The sequence below is a fragment of the Anarrhichthys ocellatus genome, unplaced genomic scaffold (genome assembly GCF_004355925.1).
Source record: "Anarrhichthys ocellatus isolate YVR2014 unplaced genomic scaffold, GSC_Weel_1.0 scaffold3, whole genome shotgun sequence".
In the NCBI taxonomy this organism is placed as follows: Eukaryota; Metazoa; Chordata; class Actinopteri; order Perciformes; family Anarhichadidae; genus Anarrhichthys; species Anarrhichthys ocellatus.
In genome coordinates, this window is record NW_022280033.1 from 909,375 (window position 1) to 931,955 (window position 22,581).

General features: G+C 41.2%; 1 protein-coding gene and 2 non-coding genes across 3 annotated transcripts in view; all 3 read right to left on the bottom strand.

Annotated features, from left to right (window-relative positions):
* Positions 1–22,574, bottom strand: part of bean1 (brain expressed, associated with NEDD4, 1) — a 40,729-nt gene extending 18,155 nt beyond the window's left edge. The window contains exons 1-2 of the mRNA XM_031876308.1: positions 22,403–22,574; positions 15,602–15,722 (exon numbers count right to left, since the gene is read on the bottom strand). Coding sequence (XP_031732168.1) covers positions 15,602–15,626 — 25 coding nt within the window. The 5' untranslated portion in view covers positions 15,627–15,722; positions 22,403–22,574. The remainder of the gene's footprint in view (positions 1–15,601; positions 15,723–22,402) is intronic.
* On the bottom strand, positions 2,604–2,697 carry trnai-uau (transfer RNA isoleucine (anticodon UAU)). Its single transcript has 2 exons — positions 2,660–2,697; positions 2,604–2,639 (listed from the first exon to the last, which is right to left on the bottom strand). It is a non-coding gene; the product is annotated as a tRNA-Ile (tRNA).
* Positions 3,307–3,397, bottom strand: trnai-uau (transfer RNA isoleucine (anticodon UAU)). The gene is given in 2 exon segments: positions 3,307–3,342; positions 3,360–3,397. It is a non-coding gene; the product is annotated as a tRNA-Ile (tRNA).
* Positions 22,575–22,581: the final 7 nt, after the last annotated feature.

Below are 22,581 nucleotides of genomic sequence, written 5' to 3' on the forward strand. Positions count from 1 at the left end.
ACACACACACACACACACACACACACACACACACACACACACACACATCCCTCCTGAGACTTCAGCTTCTTCTTCAAGGTCAGAACAGTCTTCAGGCTCTGTTTAGTCATTAAGAATGATCTGCATGGTGGAAATGAAACCAATATAAAACTGTTTTGTACAGCACATTTACAGTCAAATTTACACCCGCTTTGGGTTATAGCTTAATCTTAATTTCTTTGTTAAGATATAAACCATACTTTTAAACAACAATTAAATGTAGTTACAATTGTGAATTGCCTCAGAGCTATTGCCCAATTACCAGTGAGTAAGGCTTTTAAACTATTGTAATTGTTGCAGACATTTATTTAGCTTTTTGTTCATTTACAGTATATGCAATGTACAGTAACATATCGTAGCTCCTGAACAATGATGAGCAAACTCCAACTTACAATCATCCTATGTGATAAAGGCTGAGACAAATATCCGCGAGAGACCGTGAAGCAACGGAGAGAATTTAGACCGTTACAACATCTGTACTTCTTAGCTGATGTATTTTAAACAGACCAAGGCTGTGTGTGTGTGTGTGTGTGTGTGGTGTGTGTGTGTGTGTGTGGGCTGGAGAGCTGAGTGGGATCTGATTCACTGACCTTCAGTCACCCATTTGTTGTTTCTCTCATTCACTAGCATTCGCTGCCTGTGTGTGTTTTTCTTACATGGAGCAAAGGAAGTGTTGTTGTTGCCAACGAAACGGCTCAAGATCCCCAAACTAACTGTTCAAACACTGTGGAGAAAGTGAATTGTTAAAAAGCTTAAAAGAAACATGTTACACAACTTTACATGAGGTGACTGATTTGACTTGGCTCTGTATGTTTAAGGAACTTGTTTAAAATGAGCCTAAAACCCTAATTAGCTAATGGACAACATTTATCACGTTTGACACTGAAGGCTAATTAAGCCGGTCGCACATAACAATCAGAATCACTGCAGTCAGACCAGACATGCTCATTAGGATGCATTAACATCATTGCAGATGTCTGACCACACAGCTGGATCTTTAAACCAATCTGCTGAAGTGATACTGAAAACATCTCACCGCAGCATGCAGTCACTCCTCAAAGCCCTGACATGGAGTCCAAGAATAATACACTTTCCTTCCCCAAGAAAGGAAGAAAAGAAAATATATACATATATTAAATAATATAAATATTATAATATTATTTCTTGCACCCAATAGTTTATTTTGTAGACTCTTAATTTCGAGTTGAGTGCCTTGAACAATGTTTCAGAAACAAACTCATAAAGCATAGAACATTTTTGCAAAACACTGGATATGTTGAATGCCGACGTTTCTGACCCCAAAAATATGTTTGGTAAATATGTTTTAAAGGCACAGTGACAAGTGTTCAAAATACGCATACATGTAATTTGGCTCCGGTTTCCACTGTTTTTAAAGGACAAAGACGTGAAAAGATTGGTTGGATTTAGGCAACAAAAACACGTTGTTAAGGTTACAAGATCATCGCGTAATAACGTAAAGTAACAACTTGGCTAGAGTGGATAAATAACAACAGCCCTTCAGCAGACTTTCTTAGGTAACATGTAAGAAGTGTAACAACGTTGCATAACGAGCATGAAGTCAACATTTACTTTTGGTTTCACATGAGACATGAACAGCGGTCTCCTGGGTGAGAGCTTCTTATACTAATTATTATATCACGCAACTTTCAAAGATAACGGTTTTCACATGACCGAATAGAAAAACGTATCCGTGTTTTGCGGAAACGTACAGCACCAATATTTATTCCTGCCGTCTGGGCAGCTCTCAACATCATCCGGTTTCTGTATATTTCTTTAGCATGTTGAGAGTTTGTTGCACTGTTTGATCGGTTGATCGCTCCGTCTATGGCACCAAACTGGACCTGTTGGACCCGTCGACTATTTTATTCTGTCTGTCATGAGGCAAAGGACTTTTGTGTACCTCACGTTGTTTCTTTGCTAATCACAATAAGCGGGACAGAAGGCGTGAATCAAAAAATAATAATAAACGCTGCGAGGAGCAGATTTTTCTCTGCATTCAAGTATGGAAAGTTGGCACCGAGCGTCTTTAGCTCCTCTCTCTCTCTCTCCTGAGTCATGACCAAAGTTTCTTCCTGTTTTCTGAGCTGGATTTGCATTAGCCAACACCTGCACTAATTAACCTCTCAGCTGGTGTTGTTATTGTCCCATTACAATATTATACTTTTAACATTTATTTTCTTACCTACAAAGACACATTTATTTATTTCACATTCCTCTTTGTGTGGGGTTGTAAGAGATGAGGTGAACCTTCAGGACCTCCCAAGAGGGGAGCAGTTTTTACTTTACTTTACTTTTTAATCATCTTTTTAAAATGATCTAGAGAGGTGTGGATAAAGGAGTGGATGAGCTTCAGACTACACTGAAGGGTTTGAACATATTTTAGTTTAACTAGTTACAAATAACTACATTTTACAACCGAAGACTCCTGTATTTCCACTTTATTTTCACTGTTGCCACTGAATGCTGCAAGTAAACCATTATTTCAACAGTTTAAACATGTACAGTTAATAGCTCCATGCTTTAAACATATCAAATCATATAAATGCTCCAGGTGAGGCTTGAACTCACAACCTCGGCATGACTCTACAGTGTACTGTCTTATAAGTACTGCGCGCTGACCGATTGCGCCACTGGAGCGTATTTCATGCTTTCCTTCACAGGAAAGTGAATCTAAACCTGTGATAACTTTGAGTGTGTGACGTTGACGTTGTCTGGCATGATGCTGTGTGGCGTTTTGGCTGTAACTCGTGAATGAAACCAATCCCAGTACCACCTCCCATCCCCTTGAGTCAGCACCAGGCACGTTGATATTTAAATGGTGGATTTGGCCAATTGGAGAAGCGAACAGTTTTCCACAGTGAAAATGTTTTTGAAAGGCTGAACACCAACAAATATGGATTGAAGCAAATTATTCTGTTAGATTTTTAAATGTTGACTTTACAACGCTCTGGAGTTATTGGAGATATTTGGACCACAGGAGTCAATCCCACTGGAATCTATTTCTAATATTAATGTTGAATGATCTTTATCTGCAACTGTGCAGAAACACCGGCTTCAAACATAATGAACTGACATGTAAAAATAAAGTCAGCGCAGCATTTGAAGGAAGCTTCAAACTATTCTGCAACGCCCCAGAACTGTCTTAGATTGATGAGTTCCACGTTGTGTTTACTATTTGTCACTGTCCATCGACTAGCAGCTGCTTTACATCACCGGTAATAGTAACACTGTGTTAAACTATAAAAATGCTCCAGGTGAGGCTTGAACTCACAACCTCGGCATGACTCAGTGTACTGTCTTATAAGTACCACGCGCTGACCGATTGCGCTACTGGAGCTTGTTTCTACTGGTCTTTACATATAATAGAGAATCTAAACCTGTGATAACTTTGAGTGTGTTGACGGGTTAACAGTGCCGAAAAAAAACCCTTTTGAGGCGCATATTCTGAATGCGTTGTATACACGTTCAAAGAATATTTATAAAACCAGAATAATATATCGACATATCCCACATGTTTTAATCATAAAATGCTCCATTCAGAATAAGGCCTGATTCAGTCATTCCAAACGGAGTGTGGTGTTTACATGAACCGGATCAAATTTGGAATATTGTCATATTCGGAATGACAGTGGAATATGAGACTGCATGTAAACGCAGTCAGTGTGTGTTCCTCAGTGTGTGTTTCTCAGTGTGTGTGTGTGTGTGTGCGTGTGTGTGTGTGTGTGTTCATGATCAGAAGCAGCAGGATCCAGTATGTGAACCCCTCAGGATGCCAGAGATATTCCACTGCTTGCAGAAACAATGTTATTCCTCCTTTTGTGACACGTGAGCAGTGTTAACACTATAAATATCCCTTTCAGAAAGACTCCAGTAAAACGGGCCTGTTTCCATTGAATATGTAAGGGTGAGGGAGGCACTGCTGAGTTTTACTAAATACTACCAATTTGCAAGGCAGCACTGATCATAACATTAACTGAGATGTTTAACCATCAAAGCTTTGGTTTTAGAAGCTTTGACAGTAAAGGATGCACAGTATCTTTTTTGTCTTTGTTGTGACATAAAGTGACAGATGTTATCTCCTCACTTGTGCAGTGTGCTGGAAAAGCTTCAACCTTCCTACAGCCTGGTCAAAGGACAGCAGCGGGCTCAGAGAGGACATCTTTCTCTCACACACACACACGCACACACACACACATCCTCCCGTCTTGCTGTTCCCCTTCCTTTTCTCTCTCTGATCCTTCCTGTTGTATTGAACAGATGTCAGGAGGGCTTTGGTGTTTGCAGGAGGGAGGACATTGACCATTAAACCATCATGTTTCATTACCACTGGAGCAGGGAAACCAGGAGGAGAATAAATGGAGGAGGCCCTGCTTCACCACACCCAGCAGTGATGTCAGCGGGTCTTGGAGGACACCTGTACATCACTGCAGCAAAGTCAGAAGTTCAACCAGTGGAGCTCAGCAGAGGAGGTCAAGGGGCGATAAAGAAGCAAAAACTATGCTGTCAGTCTGCCCCTAAGTAAGGCACATAAGCTCCACGCAATACAGTATTTGATTGGTCCACAAGTCAGTAACAAAGCCCCTGATTGGTCGACAGTCTCAACCCAAGGCATCAGGAAATGCTAGTGCTAACGGCTAAAACCAATAACATCTATTTTGATGATAGAAAAATGTATTAATAATCACAGATTGTTGGATTTATCAATATTGATTTATTGACAAAGTCTCCAGAGCCCTGATCGAAACAGCACGACGGTTAGCTCCTCGGCTAAAAGTCAGTCTCTCGTATGCAGCGTCACAGCGATATTAAGTTTAATGTATTTGACATACCTTCACCTAAAGTCTACAATATAGTAGGCTTCAAGTTATATATCACTATAGTTGTATTTTAGCATTGTAAATTAAATTGATCCGTTAAACCAGCAGTAAATAAATCAATGTGTAAATTAAATTGGGTAAGGAACATCGAAAAGGTTGCCCCTCCTGCTCCATGATCTGTAATATTTTAGTTTTTTCCCATCATTTCGAGTAATATTGAACAGTAACATCGATTTGCCCATTTAACAACTGCATTATTGATGAGCTGTGAACACAAACAATCAAATTACATGTGACTGTCTGGCAGACCTGTTGCTGTATGTGGTGCTACAATCCTGGCACTGAACAGTGGAAATCACAAATCATTTCGCTGATTCAAATCCTTTTGTTCAGTTCGAAAGATTTCTTCGTCACTGACTTTATCTTTCAACTCTTCCCCGAAGCTTTGCGACAACATTCAAATGCGCTTCAGTTCGTGTGTGAGTTAGTGAACGCATCACATTCGCACATTCAAAGGAACTCCAGCATGTACAACAAGGTGAACGCATCGCCGTTCAGTTCGACAATACATCCACTCTGTCAGTCCAAGCTGTCACATCCAGCTCGGTGTCAAACTTTTCTCTGCAATGTCAACATTGATGAGAAAATGTATGAGAGGCATCACATGTGAGCAGCTGAGGCCGCTGTCCCTTGTGGTCACGATGGTCATTGATTAACGGCAAAATAACCCACAGAACACACACTTATTCCCTAATATTCATCTCACAGCTTGGTGCAAGCATTGCATCTCTCTTCATAGATGTCCTGTTCTGTCTGAATGAAGTCAGGAACATTTACATTACTTTAACAGAAAGATTAAGCCAGCTATGTTAGTATTTCATTGATGAAAAGGGCTCCATATGCTGCTCTGTTATTCCTGCCTTTTAACATCTACTTAAGTGAATGATTCATTTCAGGGCGTAATGTAAAAGCAGTGCAAGAAGACAGCACTCTGTTAAAGTGAATGGACTATTAAGTTACATAGAAGCCCATCGTTTGCTGCGGGCCGGCCTGCAGTGAGCCGTTCGTATCCAGATGTGGCCAGCAACATCACAGTGGAGTCCGGTTTACCTTGCTAAAGGCATACACCCTTGTTTCTTTATGCTTTCCAATATTACTGTTGTTCAGAAGACGTTTTCATTCTTTCCATGCAGAAGTGTTCACTGTTTGTTTCTGCGAGGCCTGTGGATGCTTCACACACATTGGTTCCCTCAACCTCAGGCCTGATGCTGTTTCAAGGTTGACGGCTCATCAATATGAGTGACAGGTGCAGTGGCACCGAGTGACAATAGAGAGGGCGAGACAGACACGTCGCTGACTCCCGGCAAAAAAAGTTGCATACAGTAGATTTAAATCATAGCTGATATTTGATGTTGACAGACAGCGATGACATACAGAGTTGATAAATGTGAGCAGAGCATGACATCTGAAATTCTGCAAATAGAGCTCACTCTTCCTGTTTTCCTCTCTCTTTCTCCGTCTTAAAGATTGCATACATGATCATACAAGAATCCTGCTGTTTGAAACGGCTCTATTTTACCGGAGAGGGGGGGAATCAGAAGATATGCTTTAGCTGAAATCTGATTGTATCATAGATAGATTACTGGACAGGTCTGAAGAGACTGTGTTCACTTTGCCTGTCTTTGTTGTTGTGTGAAGATAAAAAAGTTTAAAAGAGGCAAAGAACTACCAAAGAGACATAGAAAATGATTATAAAGAAATGTAAAATGACCACAAAAAGATGCAGAAAAAACACAAAGACAGGTCAAACGACCGCAAAATAACATAAATACCTACAAAGACACAAAAAAGACCACCAAGAGACACAAAATGACCACTAAGAGATGCCATGTGACCAAAAAAGGGACGCAAAATAACAACAAGGAGACACAAAATGAGCACAAAGAGAAGAAGAGCCCCAAAGTTGACAAAGTGATACAAAACATCCACAAAGAGACATAAAACCACAACAAAGAGACACAAAATGACCGCAAAGAAAGACAAAGTGTACAAAATGCCACAAAATGATGAGAAAGACAGACAGAACTGCCACAAAGAGATGCCATGTGATCAAAAAGAGACTGGGGGGGCACACTTGGGTGTAAATGACTGTTAACAGCTCTCACATTCAGTGAAAGAATAAATGATACTCACTGTCATCCAGTGAGCTGCCACAAAAAAACCTCAAAGTACACATGGCCTCCATCTCAATGTAGGTTAACCGGTTCTACGATAGTCTAAGTACAATAGTGCATTCAATCTGAACACACTAACGCACCCACACACATATCGGTATTAAAATTGGGATGTGTATTTAGATGAGGTTGTATGTGGGTCACAAAACATCACTGTGTGTGAATATGGGTCAGAATACATCATACATCCCCTTAATCTCTCCCTCTCTCTCTCTCTCCCATGTGGGATAGATGGCAGAGAGACAGATTATGCTGGCCCACATTCCTGCCTTCCTCTGCCTTAAATCATCCACCCGTTCCTCACTCGTTGGGCTCCCACCATCCCTTGTTGTTATTGTTGTGGCATCCCTTATTTGACATCACCGCTGGTGAATTATGGGAATTGTGATTCTGAATAATTAGGTGTTGAAGTCTTTGTGATTTTATCTGTGAGAAACTAGACGACTAGAAAAGTCAAATCAGTTTTTTCTTTATTATCACAAATCATAAATTTATCTCAAACTTCCCCCCAAAAACCCCTTTAATGTGAATATGAGAGGGTCAAGAAGGTATACCTTGGGTACGGATGGCAAAAAGCATTTCCTGGTTTTTCAACATTATCAAATAAGGTTTTAGGCAGTTTGTTCTGCAAAACGCTTCCTGCATAAAGTCCGTCAATCCGGGCTGGGACACATTTGCATCACAGGCCTGAGTGATCGAGTCCTTCCAATAATCCTTACGCTCGTTACATGAGAGGATCAATAGCAATCAATGTAAATCTCTTTGTATTCAGTGTTGAGACTAGAGTGGCTTTAGTGAATCATTATGGGAACATAGTTATGCACATGTTATCAGGTAAAGTTGCTCAGCACAGGTTACAATATGTGAAGGAGAGCTCTGGAGTTAACAAATTGTGATATGCTCCAGCAGTTCCTCCTACGATACGTCCAGTGTTTACGATAGAAGAATGTGCATTAATACCTGTAAGGTTACCTGGGCCTCCTATATGGTCTGATTGTATCACTGCACAGAGTTGCAGAAAAAACAGTATGAATAAATTATGCCTAAAATATGTATTTCTGTTAAACAAATGCAAATATAGATCACACAAACTCAGTGTGCCTCTCTGTGACGCAAACCAAACAGAACATAAATCCCGGCAATGACTGCAGTATATCCTTCTGTGATTGGTCAGTGATCTCTGTAAATCCAGCTTTGATTGATCGATAAACTCTGCAGATCAAGTTATGATTGGTCGATGCCCATGAAACGTCAATTGCTGATTGGTGAGTGAGCCTCATAGTTTCAACCCCCGAATGGTCGGGGAGCACTTTAAATCCAGCTATGATTGGTTAATCAAGACGGAAAATACAATGTTTGATACATCACACACACACACACACACACACACACACACAGTGTACCCATACATGTACACACTTTCCCACTGAGGCCATCTGCTAAAATTGAGGAAATAAGCTGTGATTACTTATTTCACTAGAGAGTGTGGCTCTGATGTATTTTGGGAACAATGTGACTGATTTCCTGTTGCCATCTCACCTCGCAGCAAGTCACAACACGACACCTGTCCTCTCTTGAGCCCTTTTTCCTACTGGACCAAAAACCCACTAACATCTGGCTTATGTCTTCAGTGGGAAAGGTTTCATTCGGCATTCATTCCCGGGACAAATGACTCTACAGTAGTTACAGATTTTTATCGACTCCAACTCTGATCGGCAGCGATGGAAACATGACACCCAGGTGGTCATTTTCGCCCCTGTTTCGGCGCTTTTCTTTGCCGTCTCTGCCACAAATTACGTCTGTCTTCATCACAGTAGCGCTCAAACTTTGTTCTAAATTAGTAAGGCACTGAGTTTGAAGAAAGACTGAATAAGTATCGTAACATTTTCACTGCTAACGAATCTTGTTTTCTGCCGCTTATGTGAAGTTGAACGTGACACACCAGAAAAGAAATGGAAAAGCGTACTCGTCTACTGACAATGGGAAAGGAGTATATCGCCTATTTTTTAGCAAGTTTTCTCACCTTTAAAAACCCTGAATATACTAATTTGGGTGGAAGAAAGGTATAAATCTTCTCTTCCGTCCAACCTCCGATGGTTTAGAATATTTCGCTTTTCGTCATTTATTTTTATGGTTTTAAATGTTCGGAAACTGTGAGACAATGAGCTGTTTCACTGCACCTGTGTGCAATAAAACCACGACAGCTGGAAAATATGAACTTTGAGTAAATGTTGAATCTGTTCACACATCCGCCTCACAGAAGAAGAAGCACCCATGTCTGCCTTTACTGTTTCTAAGACTTTCTCTCCTGACTGACAGGTAATGACAAGTAGTGTGCATCAACAGCACACTCAACAAACAACCTCCTCTTTGTCTGAGACTGAGACCCAGTAAAAATGCTGAACAGGACCTTCAAAAAGGTGTATGAGCCCAAGACGGATCTCCAGTACTACGACACTGCTTGGGGACATTTAGCTGTTTAAGATCTGAGAACAGCAACATGAGGATGGACCCACGATATAGACGTTGTCTACTTCCCACCATACTCATCCGGTCACTTATCTTCACTTTTGGAAGTGCATTTGTAAAGGAAGAAAGAAGACAGAGCAGCAAACAACCTTTTTGACGGTCGCCTGATGCCTTTCCTGTCGCGCAGTAATCTGTCTAACGACATCATCACCTTTCTGGCCCGGGTGAAGCTGTGAAATTGTTTTGACATTTCAAAGAAGAAAGACGTGGATGCACCGGTGTCCTCGGAGAGAGTCTTGACAGGCAGCCACATGCCCAAAGTTTCACATGATGGCGAAACATTCATCTCAGAGCAGCTTTACAAACCATTCTGAGAGATATCAAAACACATTGCTGTGTTTTCTTTCTTTCATGGCATCGTGAACAATATATATTAAGGGGTCTTTTTCAAATCAGGGAATTGCGGTCCGTCAATCTGTCCAGTGACAAACCCGTCACACAATCTGAGTTGTTTCTATCTGTTCGTCTGTCGGGCCGCTGAAGGAGGATTACATCCAGTCAGGGCCGGTGGCTCAGAGGCAACAGTCAGACGAATAAAAGTCAAAATAGTCCTAACGTCATATCACAGAAGCCCATTTCAGACAGAGCTCTCCCTTCTGAATTATAAGACTGTGATCTCTTTCTTTCTCTGACCTTCCTCCTCTCACACTCTCTCACGCTGTCTGCGTCTCTCTTTCTGTGTCTATATGTGTGATTCCCTGTGTGGCTCTCGCCCTTCTGCTCATCCCTCTCTTTCTTTCTTTCTTTCTTTCTGCCTCCCTCTCTCTCAGAAGTGCTGTGTAGGGGATAAAAGGTGGAGGAGAGGCGGAGGAGATGATGAAAGAGGTGGAGAGGGAAGTAAGAAGCGATGTTTAATCATGTTAAAACGGCTTCAGCACCCCCCCCTCTGTTTAGCATATACCTTTGAATGCCAACATTTTCTTTTTTTTTTACAACCAATGCCAACGTTTTCATTTTTTTATTTTTGCTTTCGAAAAATCTCTCCACACTGCAGGGTTATGGAGGATACAATATTAGGATTAGGATGTTTTTTATTAAGGAATAAAAACTAATTCAGTAATAAACTCATTGTATTTCCTATAAATGTGCTTACTGGTATCAACAGTAACTTACTTACTTTCTTGCTTTTTAAAACCTGCTCATACAGCCTCATTTTGGTGGGAAAAGGGTTCAAGTCCTCTCCTTCAACCTCTGAAGATTTAGAGTATTTCTCTTTTCATCATTTAACTTAATTGTTTTAAATGTTCAGAAACTGTGAGACAATAAGCAGTTTCACTGCACCTGTCTGCAATAAAACCACAACAGCTGGAAAATATAAATGTTGAATCTGTTTGCACGTCGTCCACCTCACAGAAGAAGAAGCACCCATGTTAAAAGGTACGCCATCAGAGCAGACTGGCATTTTTACTTAAAGATACAGACGTTAAAACTGAGCGTTTTAGACAAAGAGAGAATACAGGAATATTCAGACAGACGAGAGGAGAAGAATGATGTGTTTTTTGCACATTAAAGTATGAAAACATGTTCTAGTAGAAAGCCAAAATACAAGTAGGACCCTGAAAACGAGTATGACATGTCCCCTTTAATGTTTGACACTCTGCACATCCATCCATGGTGACATCGAACAGCTGAGCCAAGACGTCCATTTCCAAATGGCAGAGTTAATGAACTGAAGAAGAGGATGCAGCGAGTGTGGTGAAGTCACAGGGAGCTAGCGTTAGTCAATACGGGCACTAAAGACATTAGCAAAGACATTTACCCTTCACTTCTCCTTCCTCTCTCCCTCCCCCTCTCCCCCTTACCTTATTCTCTCAAACGTTCCAAGCCACCTCCCTCAATTTCTCTCTCTTTCTCCTCTCCTTTCCCCTACTCCCCCTAGAGAGTGATGCTGTGTTTCCTCCGACGACCATTTCACTTCCTGTACTGTACCTCGCTCCTGTCCACTGCTCTCCTTGTTTCATCTATATCTCACCCTTCCTCATGCCTCATCACCCCTCACCCCTGGTTCTTCAGGTGTTTTATCATAGACGGCTGGATGGATGGATGCTACTTTGGCCGCTCTTTCTTCCACAGGCACGCACACACATATGCAAACTTGACCACCTGTGGTGTGTAGTAATTGTCTATGGGCCCTGATGGGGGTTAGTGAGGTGGAACAGCCTTGGTATTTGCTGACCTGCTGGGCCGTGAAATCTCCCTGCATATGCACACGCCTCATATCCATTTAAATAGATTCAAATAAACGACCTTACACTGTGACTGAGATTGGACGGGAGCAAAGAAGGATGGATGGAAGGACGGACAAAGAGAGAGGGAGGTGGATGAGATAGAAGGTAAAACGCCGTTAAATGAAGTTTTTTTCCCCTCCCATTTCCACAAAGCATGGGAATGTGATGATTGATGGCTCGGTGGCGGCGAGGCGGCGCGGCGCAGCGCTGATGGATGGATGGAAGATGTGTGCAGCGAGGGGGAACAGAAGGAGATTCCATTTCAGATCTGCCCCTCATCTGATGCACGCGCATGCCAGTGCTCTAATATGTAGATTGTGTTTAGCCTTTATCTTTTGAAGTGATGTGAGAGGGTGGGGCAATAACACACACACACACACACACACACACACACACACACACACACACAAATACACTCGCACACCAACGGCCCTTTAAATTAGTGTGTGCATGGCATGCACGCAACTACTTATGTTTGCTAAAATAATCTGTAATATTTATGACACTGTCGCATCTTTATTGGTCGAGGTCATGACTCAGATTGTATTGGACTATTTCTTGATGTTTGTTTGGCTTGAGAAATTAATCTTTCAACATATCCTCATGCAGCATTTCTTATGATATCTTAAGAAAAATTACTACATTTTTTTATGTGTTTTCCTACGAAAGTGCAGCGACACGTGTCAATTTCCACTCGTTACATGCATACACTTTTTTTTTTTTTTAACTTCCATTTTTTAACAACTTAGTATTTGGAAAAGATCGTATTTTTGGTTAAAACACCTACGGAAAATAAGACAGTTTTTGTTTTTACCCAGCTGGCACTGTGTGTGTTTGCGGTCTTTATACTTCCTGGTTCATGATTACGTGGATTATATATGAATTGGTTTTGTGCAATACCTACAAATTACAGCGCATTCATTTACGAATGGTGTGAGAACCTCCAGTGTTTTAACAGCCTTCTTAATTTGAACACGAACACAAAATATATAAGCAATATATAGAAAAAACAAACACTTTTGAGTCGGACATCTACTCTGTAAATACGTTAACTGTGACTTTCCCTCTCTTCCCAACATGAAGACAGATGTGGATGTTTATGCTGGCGGTTGAGGACTGCATGCCCTTCTTTGGGGCAGAGCAACAGCAACCCTCTGGCACAAACAGCTGCCATGTGGAACATGTCAGCCTCTTTCACACCCTGCAAAAGCACCCAAAGGTGGGTCAAAACGAATTTATAGAATTTGTTTAAGTGGGGAAAGTTGGGTGACTTTTTTTTTTTAACACAAACTTGCATTAGGTGGGGGATGCAATCATATTCTTCTACCGGTGGTCACTAGCAAAATCAGCAGTTTGGGTTTGAGTGATACATCTCAACAGCTTTCTCTGACAGACAGAAAAGAAAAGCTTCACAGCGAAAACCTGGACTTTACAAAACACATTAAAAGGGAAAAAAACGTAATGCAAGACATATTACATCCATACTTGCTTTATCTCCACAGGATAATCTCATTCACTATCTCTTTCTTGCTCTCTTTTTTGGTTAAAATAGGTACATTTGTAATGTAAAATAAGTTTGTTAGATAACTTAATTATTTAACTAACGTATGTAAACAAAGCAACAGTAAAATAAGTCAACGTTGGCATGGTTTGATGCGGGACACAAACATCGGTCTCCTGGGTGAGAGTCCTGTTTTTGTTTGACCCGTCCAACCTCCCCTCCCTCCCTTTTCCGCTCTTTATACTACGTCAGTTGCTCTGATGGTCGAGTGACGTGGATGAGTTTACGTTAGAGTTAGTTGAAAGCCTGTGCGTCTCATACAGACTTTAAGGCTGACTAGCTGCATTGGTATCAGACGTCAAGAGCCACTGACCAAGCGTCCGCTATTGACGAGTTGGGAGTGAGAACGGGTTGCATTATCTGCTGATATCCAAAAACACCACACAGCTGAAGTTGCTCAGGTGTGTTTGAATATTTCCAGTATGGTGTAACGTCTGGTGTCAACATGGTTGGACTCGGGGATCCGGCCCTTTTTAAAGAATTACACAGGACTGTGTAAAATGTCAACCTACACAATAAGCCAGATGACAGAAAGCCTTGACACGTCTATAGAGCTGCCCTTCCCAAAGCTTTTTTATCTGTCTCTTCACTCTGTTCTTTTATTCATCGCTCCATTTCTTTTTCCTTGGTGGAAAGCACTGTTGGTGGAGGTCTAAACGCCCGGAGCCGACGGAGGGGATTTCAGGTGTCAAGGGAGGGAGAGAGGGAGTCAGGGAGGGATGTGAATAATAGATCAGAGAGGGGAAGAGAAAGTGGGAATGAGACAGGGAGGAGGGGGGGGAGAGAATGAGGGAGTCATAAAAGGTGCATGGAGAGAAAGAGAAACAGATATAAAGAAGGTGTCAAAAGAACCGAGAGATACATAGGGGAAGCAGTCTGAGGAGCGAGAGAAAGGAAGGAGGTAGGATTGAGTATTATCTTGGAGGGCAACCCGTGACGAGTAAACACACATCTGTCCATCCGTTCATCTGTTCATCCATCCATCTGTTCCTCCCTCCTCTCCGTCTCTTCCCTGCCTCCAGTGTGGTCAGGAGTTGTTGCATAAGACGGCGATTCATCTTTTATTGAGATTGGAAGCTTCCATAAAAATGTCTACCTTGTTCTCCTGAGTTTAAAAGCTCAACCTGTAATCCAGCTAAAAATAAACAAAGGAGACCCACAACAAATAAAATCATACAGGAGAAGCACACTAGACACAACTTTCTTCAATTAGTTCAGAAACATGTTTTTGTTGACTGTTATTTGTATTTATAATTATAACTTAAAATTAACATATAATTTGAAACGAAAGGATATATTTAAAGGCCAATGATTATTCTTGCACCGATGCTGCCGATGCCCATTCATGTGGATATTCATTTTACTTAAATTAAACAATTTTTAATTACATGTATGTTTCCTGCAAATGTTCAAACTGTCAGAGACTCAAAAACTGTCCAAAATGAGCCAAACTGCAGGTTTTATAAACGTGTTAATGCCATAAACAACTGCCCAAAATGCATCATGCTGGAGTGCGTTACAGTATGTGGCAGGCTGGTCTCCTCCAGCATGCATAACAATACCTACGAAGAGTAATTTGAATATGTCCCACAAAATGATTTAGTATGTTGTCGAGGTAATCATGAACGAGGAAGCGCACACAGGGCTGCAGCAGTCTTTATAGGTTTTAACCTAAACGACGACTACGAACTAAGTAGTTGTGTTGCCTAAACCCAACTTTACTGCGACGATGGAAGTTTATTTTGAAAAGACAGAAATGTACACGTGTTGCAGGCTTTCATAGGAAAACCAACAGAAAACGAGGAGAAACGTTTCATAGGAGCCGTTCTATGAGGATACGTTGGTGTTGGTTTATCACGACAGGACATTTGGTCTAAATGTATTTATATAGAACTGTACAAAAAGTACATTTATTTACACTGACAACATTGCTAATATGTTGATATTAAATAACTGTACACATAGATAAACATCTTTCTATTTTGGCGTCTTTGTTTTCCAGAGGAGTACCAGATTCAGCCTTTTTTTTCATCACCTAAGAACCACGCTTTGTGTCTTTCAAGAAAGATGTCCTCCCGCTTGGTATCCACAGAACAAATAACAATCGCTGTCAGGAGACCAATTAAAGCATAAAAAACAAGATGAAAGAAGGAGGGAAGACTTGTTCCTTACCTGAGCAGATCAATTTCATCAGCATGAACCCCCTGTTCACAGTGTTTCCTATTGGCACATCTCAACAGGCAGGAAGCCCACTTCAACTGGTCTCTACCGCACAGGGCTGCTACATACGTAACTACAAAGACACAGAGAGAGAAGAGAGAGAGAGAGATCAGCACATGAGTGAGAAGACGATGTGGGGAGCAGAAAGAAAACAAACAGCAGGCAGGTAGATGGAGAATGAGAGAAATAAACGAAGAGAGAAGCTGTGAGAGAGAGAGACTGATGTGCGAGTCACAACCTCCAAGCCCGGCTGTTTATAAAGCCAGGCAGTGTGTGTGTAGGTGTGTATTTCTGTGTGTGTGTGTGTGTGTGAGGCAGTCAAGTGGCCACCCACGCCACCCTGTGTGTGAATACGTGTGTGTGTGTTCATTGCTCTTTCCGGAACATGGCCACAGGGTTCAAATGTTCCAATCAATACCTGAACCACGCACACACACACACATACACACACACACACACACACATAAATGCATACAGTATACGCAAATACTACTACTTTACTACAGAGGTGAAAGAATACGTAGAAAATATGAATATACTGTAAAAACGAACTACACATGTAAATGAAGGTTTTCCCAATTGAATACACTTTAATGCGTCATCGCCTCTTCTTTTCTCAAGTCCTTTTCTCTGGAACAAACTTCCTTTTATCTTTTGTTACCGCAGCTAAACTGTTACTTCCTGTCCCTGCTGTAGAGAGTTTAGTTTAACGTGAATCAGTTGGAGGGCGTCCTTCATCATTCAATCCACCCTAAACCTTGCCTACACATCTGTTAAGGCACAACTGACACTGGACGTGTTCCTGGATTTATTTGATTGCTCTTTTACTACATTAGTACAGAGCGCTGCAGGGATGACATATTTTTGAAGGCCAACCAGGAAGTTAGCATCACACTGGTTCCCCTCCACAAAAAGCCAATGGGATTTTCTTCCATTATATTTTGGATAATTGCAGAAAATAACCTCTGTGGCAAACAAACGTTATCGATACTTACATATTTTGCTCAGCAAGATAATCTTCACAAATAAACACCTCTGTTAAAAGCATGAATGCAATCACTAGAACTAAAACAAAAAGCTAACGTTAGGCTATAAACAAATTAAATCATGGTCACATAATGAGTTTACACAACTAGACTGTTACGGCCGACTGTAGTGTTTTTTTTAGACATGTAAAGTTCACCACAGGGGTGTCTACTGATATATGTCTTAGAACATGTCTTAGACCAAAGCATTACAATCTCAAAGGTGAAAAGATGCTGACTCGTGTCCTCTTTTTAGGACTCATTCCTGCAGCCCTCTATTGGGACCTACAATGATCCCATTGTGGGAGTTATTTATTTAGGACAGTTTAACTGAGATTCTTCAGAAGGGAAATTCTTTTTTTATAATTTTTACATGTTCTCGTAATCTGCCAGTTTTCACTCTCTGCCGAATTTCGTTTGTTTCTTTTCGTGTTTGTGGCATTTCATTTTTTGTTGTTTTCTTATTAATTTGCTTGTCTTAGAGATCATCGCCATCGATCACAGACCTTTGCGCATGCGGGCCTATTAAAACACATATTGAGACATTGTTATATGTTAGTGGTCTCGACAGATAGAATTGAGCTGAGTAAACCCGTTCATAGGTGTCAAACACTCTGTCACTGTCGAGTCATGGCGATGAGATGTCATGCCCCACTTCCTCTAATTCTGATACATCATGAGTGCTGTGTAAAATCTAATCCCTCACTTCCTGTGTGTGTGTAGGTGTGTGTGTGTGTGAGTAGGTGACTCATGTGAACCTACGATGCATTCTGCTTTGTTGTTACATAACTGTCGCTGCTCACACAGACAGATATTACAGACAACACACTCTGGCAGCTAGACTGAACTATCTCTCTCCCTCACACACACACACACACACAGTACAAGACTGGGGTGTGTGTGTGTGTGTGTGTGTGTGTGTGTGTGTGTGTGTGTGTGTGTATGTGATTGTGTGGCGGAGAGAAAAAACAGAACTCAAAGGATTTGTGTCAACTCCAATCCGACTTTGCAACGCAGGAAGAACTGAAGGCAAAGAGGAGCAGCTACAGCATGAGGAGTGAGTGAGGGATGAAAACACAACATGACCTCTTCTAAATTACAGTAAATGAGCTTAATATTATATATATATATTTATATCACAGAACTAGAAAAGAGCACTCAGGTGCAGATCTTCGCCAGGTTTGTCTCCCTCTAGCCTCCAAAACATCAAGTCAAGATGGCATCGAAGATAACAAAAACAGGGATTGAGGGATTTATTTATTCATCTCGTATCATGGAGTTAATCTGCAGATGCTCCAGTTCAAAGATGTACCAAACTTTTCTATGCATGTCAAATGTTTTGAGCTAAAGACCTGCAACAGACTCGGTAAGGCTTGATTTTAAACTAGCCCTTTGCTGGAAATGCCTTTTAGCTACTAAAGCAGGTGTTGATCACTTGCTGCGCCTTCTTAAGAGCAGTGAGGAGTTAGCGGTCAAAGACACAACAAACCAGTCAATAAAATACCACGAGAGGTCCTCGAGCAGACGGCCATGAATGAGCACAGAAAATATGAGGGTGATGGGTCCAGTAGTATGGGAGATTGGCTGCGGACAGACGCACACACACACACACATATGGCTGAACACATGATCCCCCCAGGCTTACGGCTGGTAATAACATAACTCCTCCTGGGCTGTGTGTTGTGTAACATGATAGAGTGAGCAGAGTTTTGTGATATTATTGATTCATTGCTATTGTCAGATTGTTATTCTTTAATAATATGATGAATAAATGCATTTTAATTGGACAAGAATGCGATTCCATATGCTATTCCTGTAAGTGCAGAGGCCATTTTTGTTCATTCTAGTGAACATAAAAGTACTCTGACAAATGAATTTAATGTATTTAGTTAAGCGATGAAGTAACGTCAGTTGAGCTCATTGTTCCCATATCTTTGTGCTGCTCCACACAGCAGGAAGATCTCTGCATCAGAAGAGTTTAAAGACGCATTTCAGGACTTTCAGCTGCTGCATTGAAGCATCATTATGAACTGATTACTGTCACCACAAACTGAGCCTCATTTTAAATAGAAGGCTGACGTTTTATATCGTTTAACAGCTGCACTGTAACCTTTGTTCTTGAGACGCTGGATAAAGCTGAGGATTATGAGTTTCCAGGGTTGTCAGAGTGATTTTATTTAACCTGTGTAAGTTAATTCAGATTAAAATCGTATTCATAACCAGCATGGCGAGAGATATGATGATGGGGAAATGTGTTTAAACGATGACGTCAAGACAAAAAGGCGAACACATAACGGCTACAAAGAAGACTGATTTAAAAACAAGTAAAACCTCCAACATGCAGCAGACATACAGTAAAACTCACTGCGTCATCTGATGCATTTCCAGAAAGAACGAGAGACAAGGAGTTCAGATTTTTATAGACTTGAATGCAGTTTCATAATGAGAATGATATCATTTCTCTTCTGACTTGCTTATGGTTGCCAGCAGTAGGCTACTGCCAATTTCTCAAAATCACATATAAATGTCCTTAGAGAGAGTTTGGTTTGAGATAAAAAGGCTTCTGAAAATCCTAACTGGACAGTAGGAGCACAGTAAATAATGCTCGCTGTAGATTGCACAGAAACTCTGCTCCTAGTCTGCATGCAAGACAAAGCAGACTGCACACACTTGATGACAAACAGATGAGAGTAACTCTACTGTTTGCAAAGGCAGAAGTAGCGTGACATTACGATACTGTACAATCACAGAACGTCTTAGAGAGGAGGTTGCTTTCTTTTATCTCTGCAAAAAAATTAGGAGAAACTTTTCGTAGGATATGATACAAACCGTTTTATGAGTATAAGTTGCCTAATTGAACCAACGCTTAACCATAGAGTAATGCTGTTGTGAGGACTTGATGAAATGGGAAAGAAAAGTGTAAAAGCAATTATTGTATAGGTAACTTGTCAAGTTGCCACGAAAAACACATTTCTAAGGTGTAACACCAGCGCTGGTAGCAAAACATGTCTGTGCAGAGCTTGTAATACTCTAGAGGTTAGGCAAGAGGAAAGAAGGGGGGGGGGGGGGCAGGACAGTCAGAGACAGAGACACTGAGGGAGTCAGGTATTGCCTGTAGCCACAACAGCACTCCATAATTTCTTCATCTTTCTCTGTGGTATTTCCTCTCTCTCCGTCCCTCCGTCCCTCCTCTCATCCATCTCCTCCCAGCTCTCTCTGACAGTCTATTTGGCCCACACAGCCCTGTCATCCATTCAACATGTCAGCCCCGGCGACGGCACCAATCTCACACTGACTGGCGTTTGTAGCCGGGCAGGCGGGACCCGCGGTAATAGAGCACCCGTGCCGTCGCCGAGAGCCCGTGGGTTCAACTCCCATGACACCCGGGTCACGGAGTCGACCCCACAGTGAGAAGACCAGAGGTTCAGTCCTCGTGGGACAGAGAGTTCATCGCCTGGTTCAAGGTTTATTACGCAATCTGTATCCACGTGACTGTGTTTAAGGTTTCCTTTGAGAACTCAATATACCAGCAACTTATTTTTACTTTTACAGTTTTGGTTCATCATTGATATCAGTGTTCATACCGTTTTACTCAGCAGCTCAGTGAGACGCGGAGTGGACGAGGAAGCCAAATGAACTGTCAGTCTGAGTTTAGTCGGGAGGGAAAACTATATGATCAGTGACATTAATGCTTGTGTGTGCAACTAAGTACATTTAGTCTCTCTGCTAACTACAACGAATGTTTACAGCAAACATTTTGGGTCATTTTGAAATTACTTCTTGTCACATCCTGCATGATTTTGTTCCAGTAACTTTTTAAATAACATGGCTGTTGCTTCATCCTCCCTCCTTTTGTTTGTTTGTTGAAATAGCACCGAGCCAGAACCTGCCTCACACTCTTTACACTACTGTCAACTATTTGCGCTGACGGATCAAATCTGCACTAAAGATATCATGCGTCCAGCCTTTAGCATACTGAACGTGTTAAACGTGTCAAACATGTTGCATAAATCTGTAAGTGTCGGACTGAAGTCAGAGGGCCTTTTGTAGCGTTGCCCTTCATAGCTGAGTGGAGAGAGAAAGCCACTTAGATATGACACAGAGAGGCTTTGATATCCTCTGGGGAGCCCAGCACTAAGACCTCATGCAGTCCTGCTACTGTGAGGCTCTTTACATCAAACTGTCAACCGCTGTCTCTTGAAATGCATTAACACTGGAAATGTGGCTTTTAACACAACACAGATATCAAGGAATCCTATATTGTCTTGGTAATCCTTTCTCGGTCGCGATGCATTTCATTTGTTGCCACCCAGTTTCCTGCTGTCCAGCTCACGTATTCTGTTTGTATCTTGACCCATATGGGTTCGTTACGTCACCTGCACCTGTTTAGATTTCCTCTCTTTTATATAACTCAAACACATGCATGCTGATCTGAGTAACCTACGAAAAAACATGCACTGTTGCTTTTAAGGCTTCTGTACTTCACCGCTGAAACAAGAGAGTTAGGAGTGTGTGGGAGGAAAGCCTGGGAGGAAAGCTGAGCGAGAGAGAGAGAGGGATGAGCCTTTTCCAAAAATCACTATAACACGCCTCCAAAAGCCCTACAGGGACCTACAGTGTGTTTGCTATAGTACATTTTCTTTATGTTACTTTTAATTGCTTCTAACAGCACCACTGTGAAATTATTAGATGAAGGAAACAATGTAATTCAATAACATAAGTGTCGGGAGTTGTTGTACATTGTTGGAGAGCACAACACACAGTAGGTAGTGTGTTTATTAGTATTTATATTGACTTTGTTTCCCTCCTGTGTCACACTGTCCATCAATAATGGCCTGCAGGAGATCAACTGGGTTGAGATCTGATGACTATAAAGGACGTGTCATACTCAAAGAATACAGTGACGCCTCATGCATCTGCATTCATTCGTCATGTCTCTGACATGCATTTAGATCATTTAAGTAAAAGTAGTGGAGCAGACATTTGAAAGTATTCTTTTACACTTTTACAAGTTAAAGTCCTGCATTTCAAATGATCTTTTCAGTAAAAGTAGAAAACTACAACTATAAAAACTATATTCAGAAACATGTTCTTAAAAGATTCATATACATTTATTTCTAATAATTTATTGTCAATGTTATCAAGTATTGGATTATTATTTCTGATGCATTAATGCGTAAGCGTAATTTCATGTTGTAGCAGGTCGAAGTCATTTTATCTACTTTATTTACAGTTGGGTAGTTACATCTGTAAGAAGGCATTATAAATTATAATCTTGTTATTTTAATCTGAAAGAACAGTAATTATGGCTGGGTATTAGTGGAGTAAAAAGTGGAGCATTTGCCTTTAAAGTTGTAGTGAAGTGGAAGCATGAAATTAAAATGTTCAAGTATTTGAGTAATATATAATCACATGCCACCAGTGTTTTTTACCTCCTGTTAGTGCACCTACTGGAATATTACATAATACCAGTGTGTACTGGAGGAGGTAAAATACTATGAGGATTATGTCAGCATGAACTCGCTCTTTAGCACCAAAGGTATGAACAATAATGCACCGCCCTGTTCTAGTGTTGTGGCAAATATATACATATAATATATACTGTATTTAGGTGTGTGTAGTTTGACCAGAGAGGGGGAGAGGGAGAGAGAGAGAGGGAGAGAGACAGAGAGAGTTTAAACGGGGATATGGAGAGAGTGACATAGAAAGAGAGAAATTAGCAGCTTACCTGCAAAAAATGTAGAAATATGTGTCCACGCGCAAGCAGGAGTCCTTTCATCAGCTCCTTAATGTCGCTTCACATCACTGACAAGAGCAGCAACAACATCCCAGTGTGATCAACCAGTCCGGAGGTCCTCCCTCTCTCTCTCTCTCTCTCTCTCTCTCTCTCTCTCTCTCTCTCTCTCT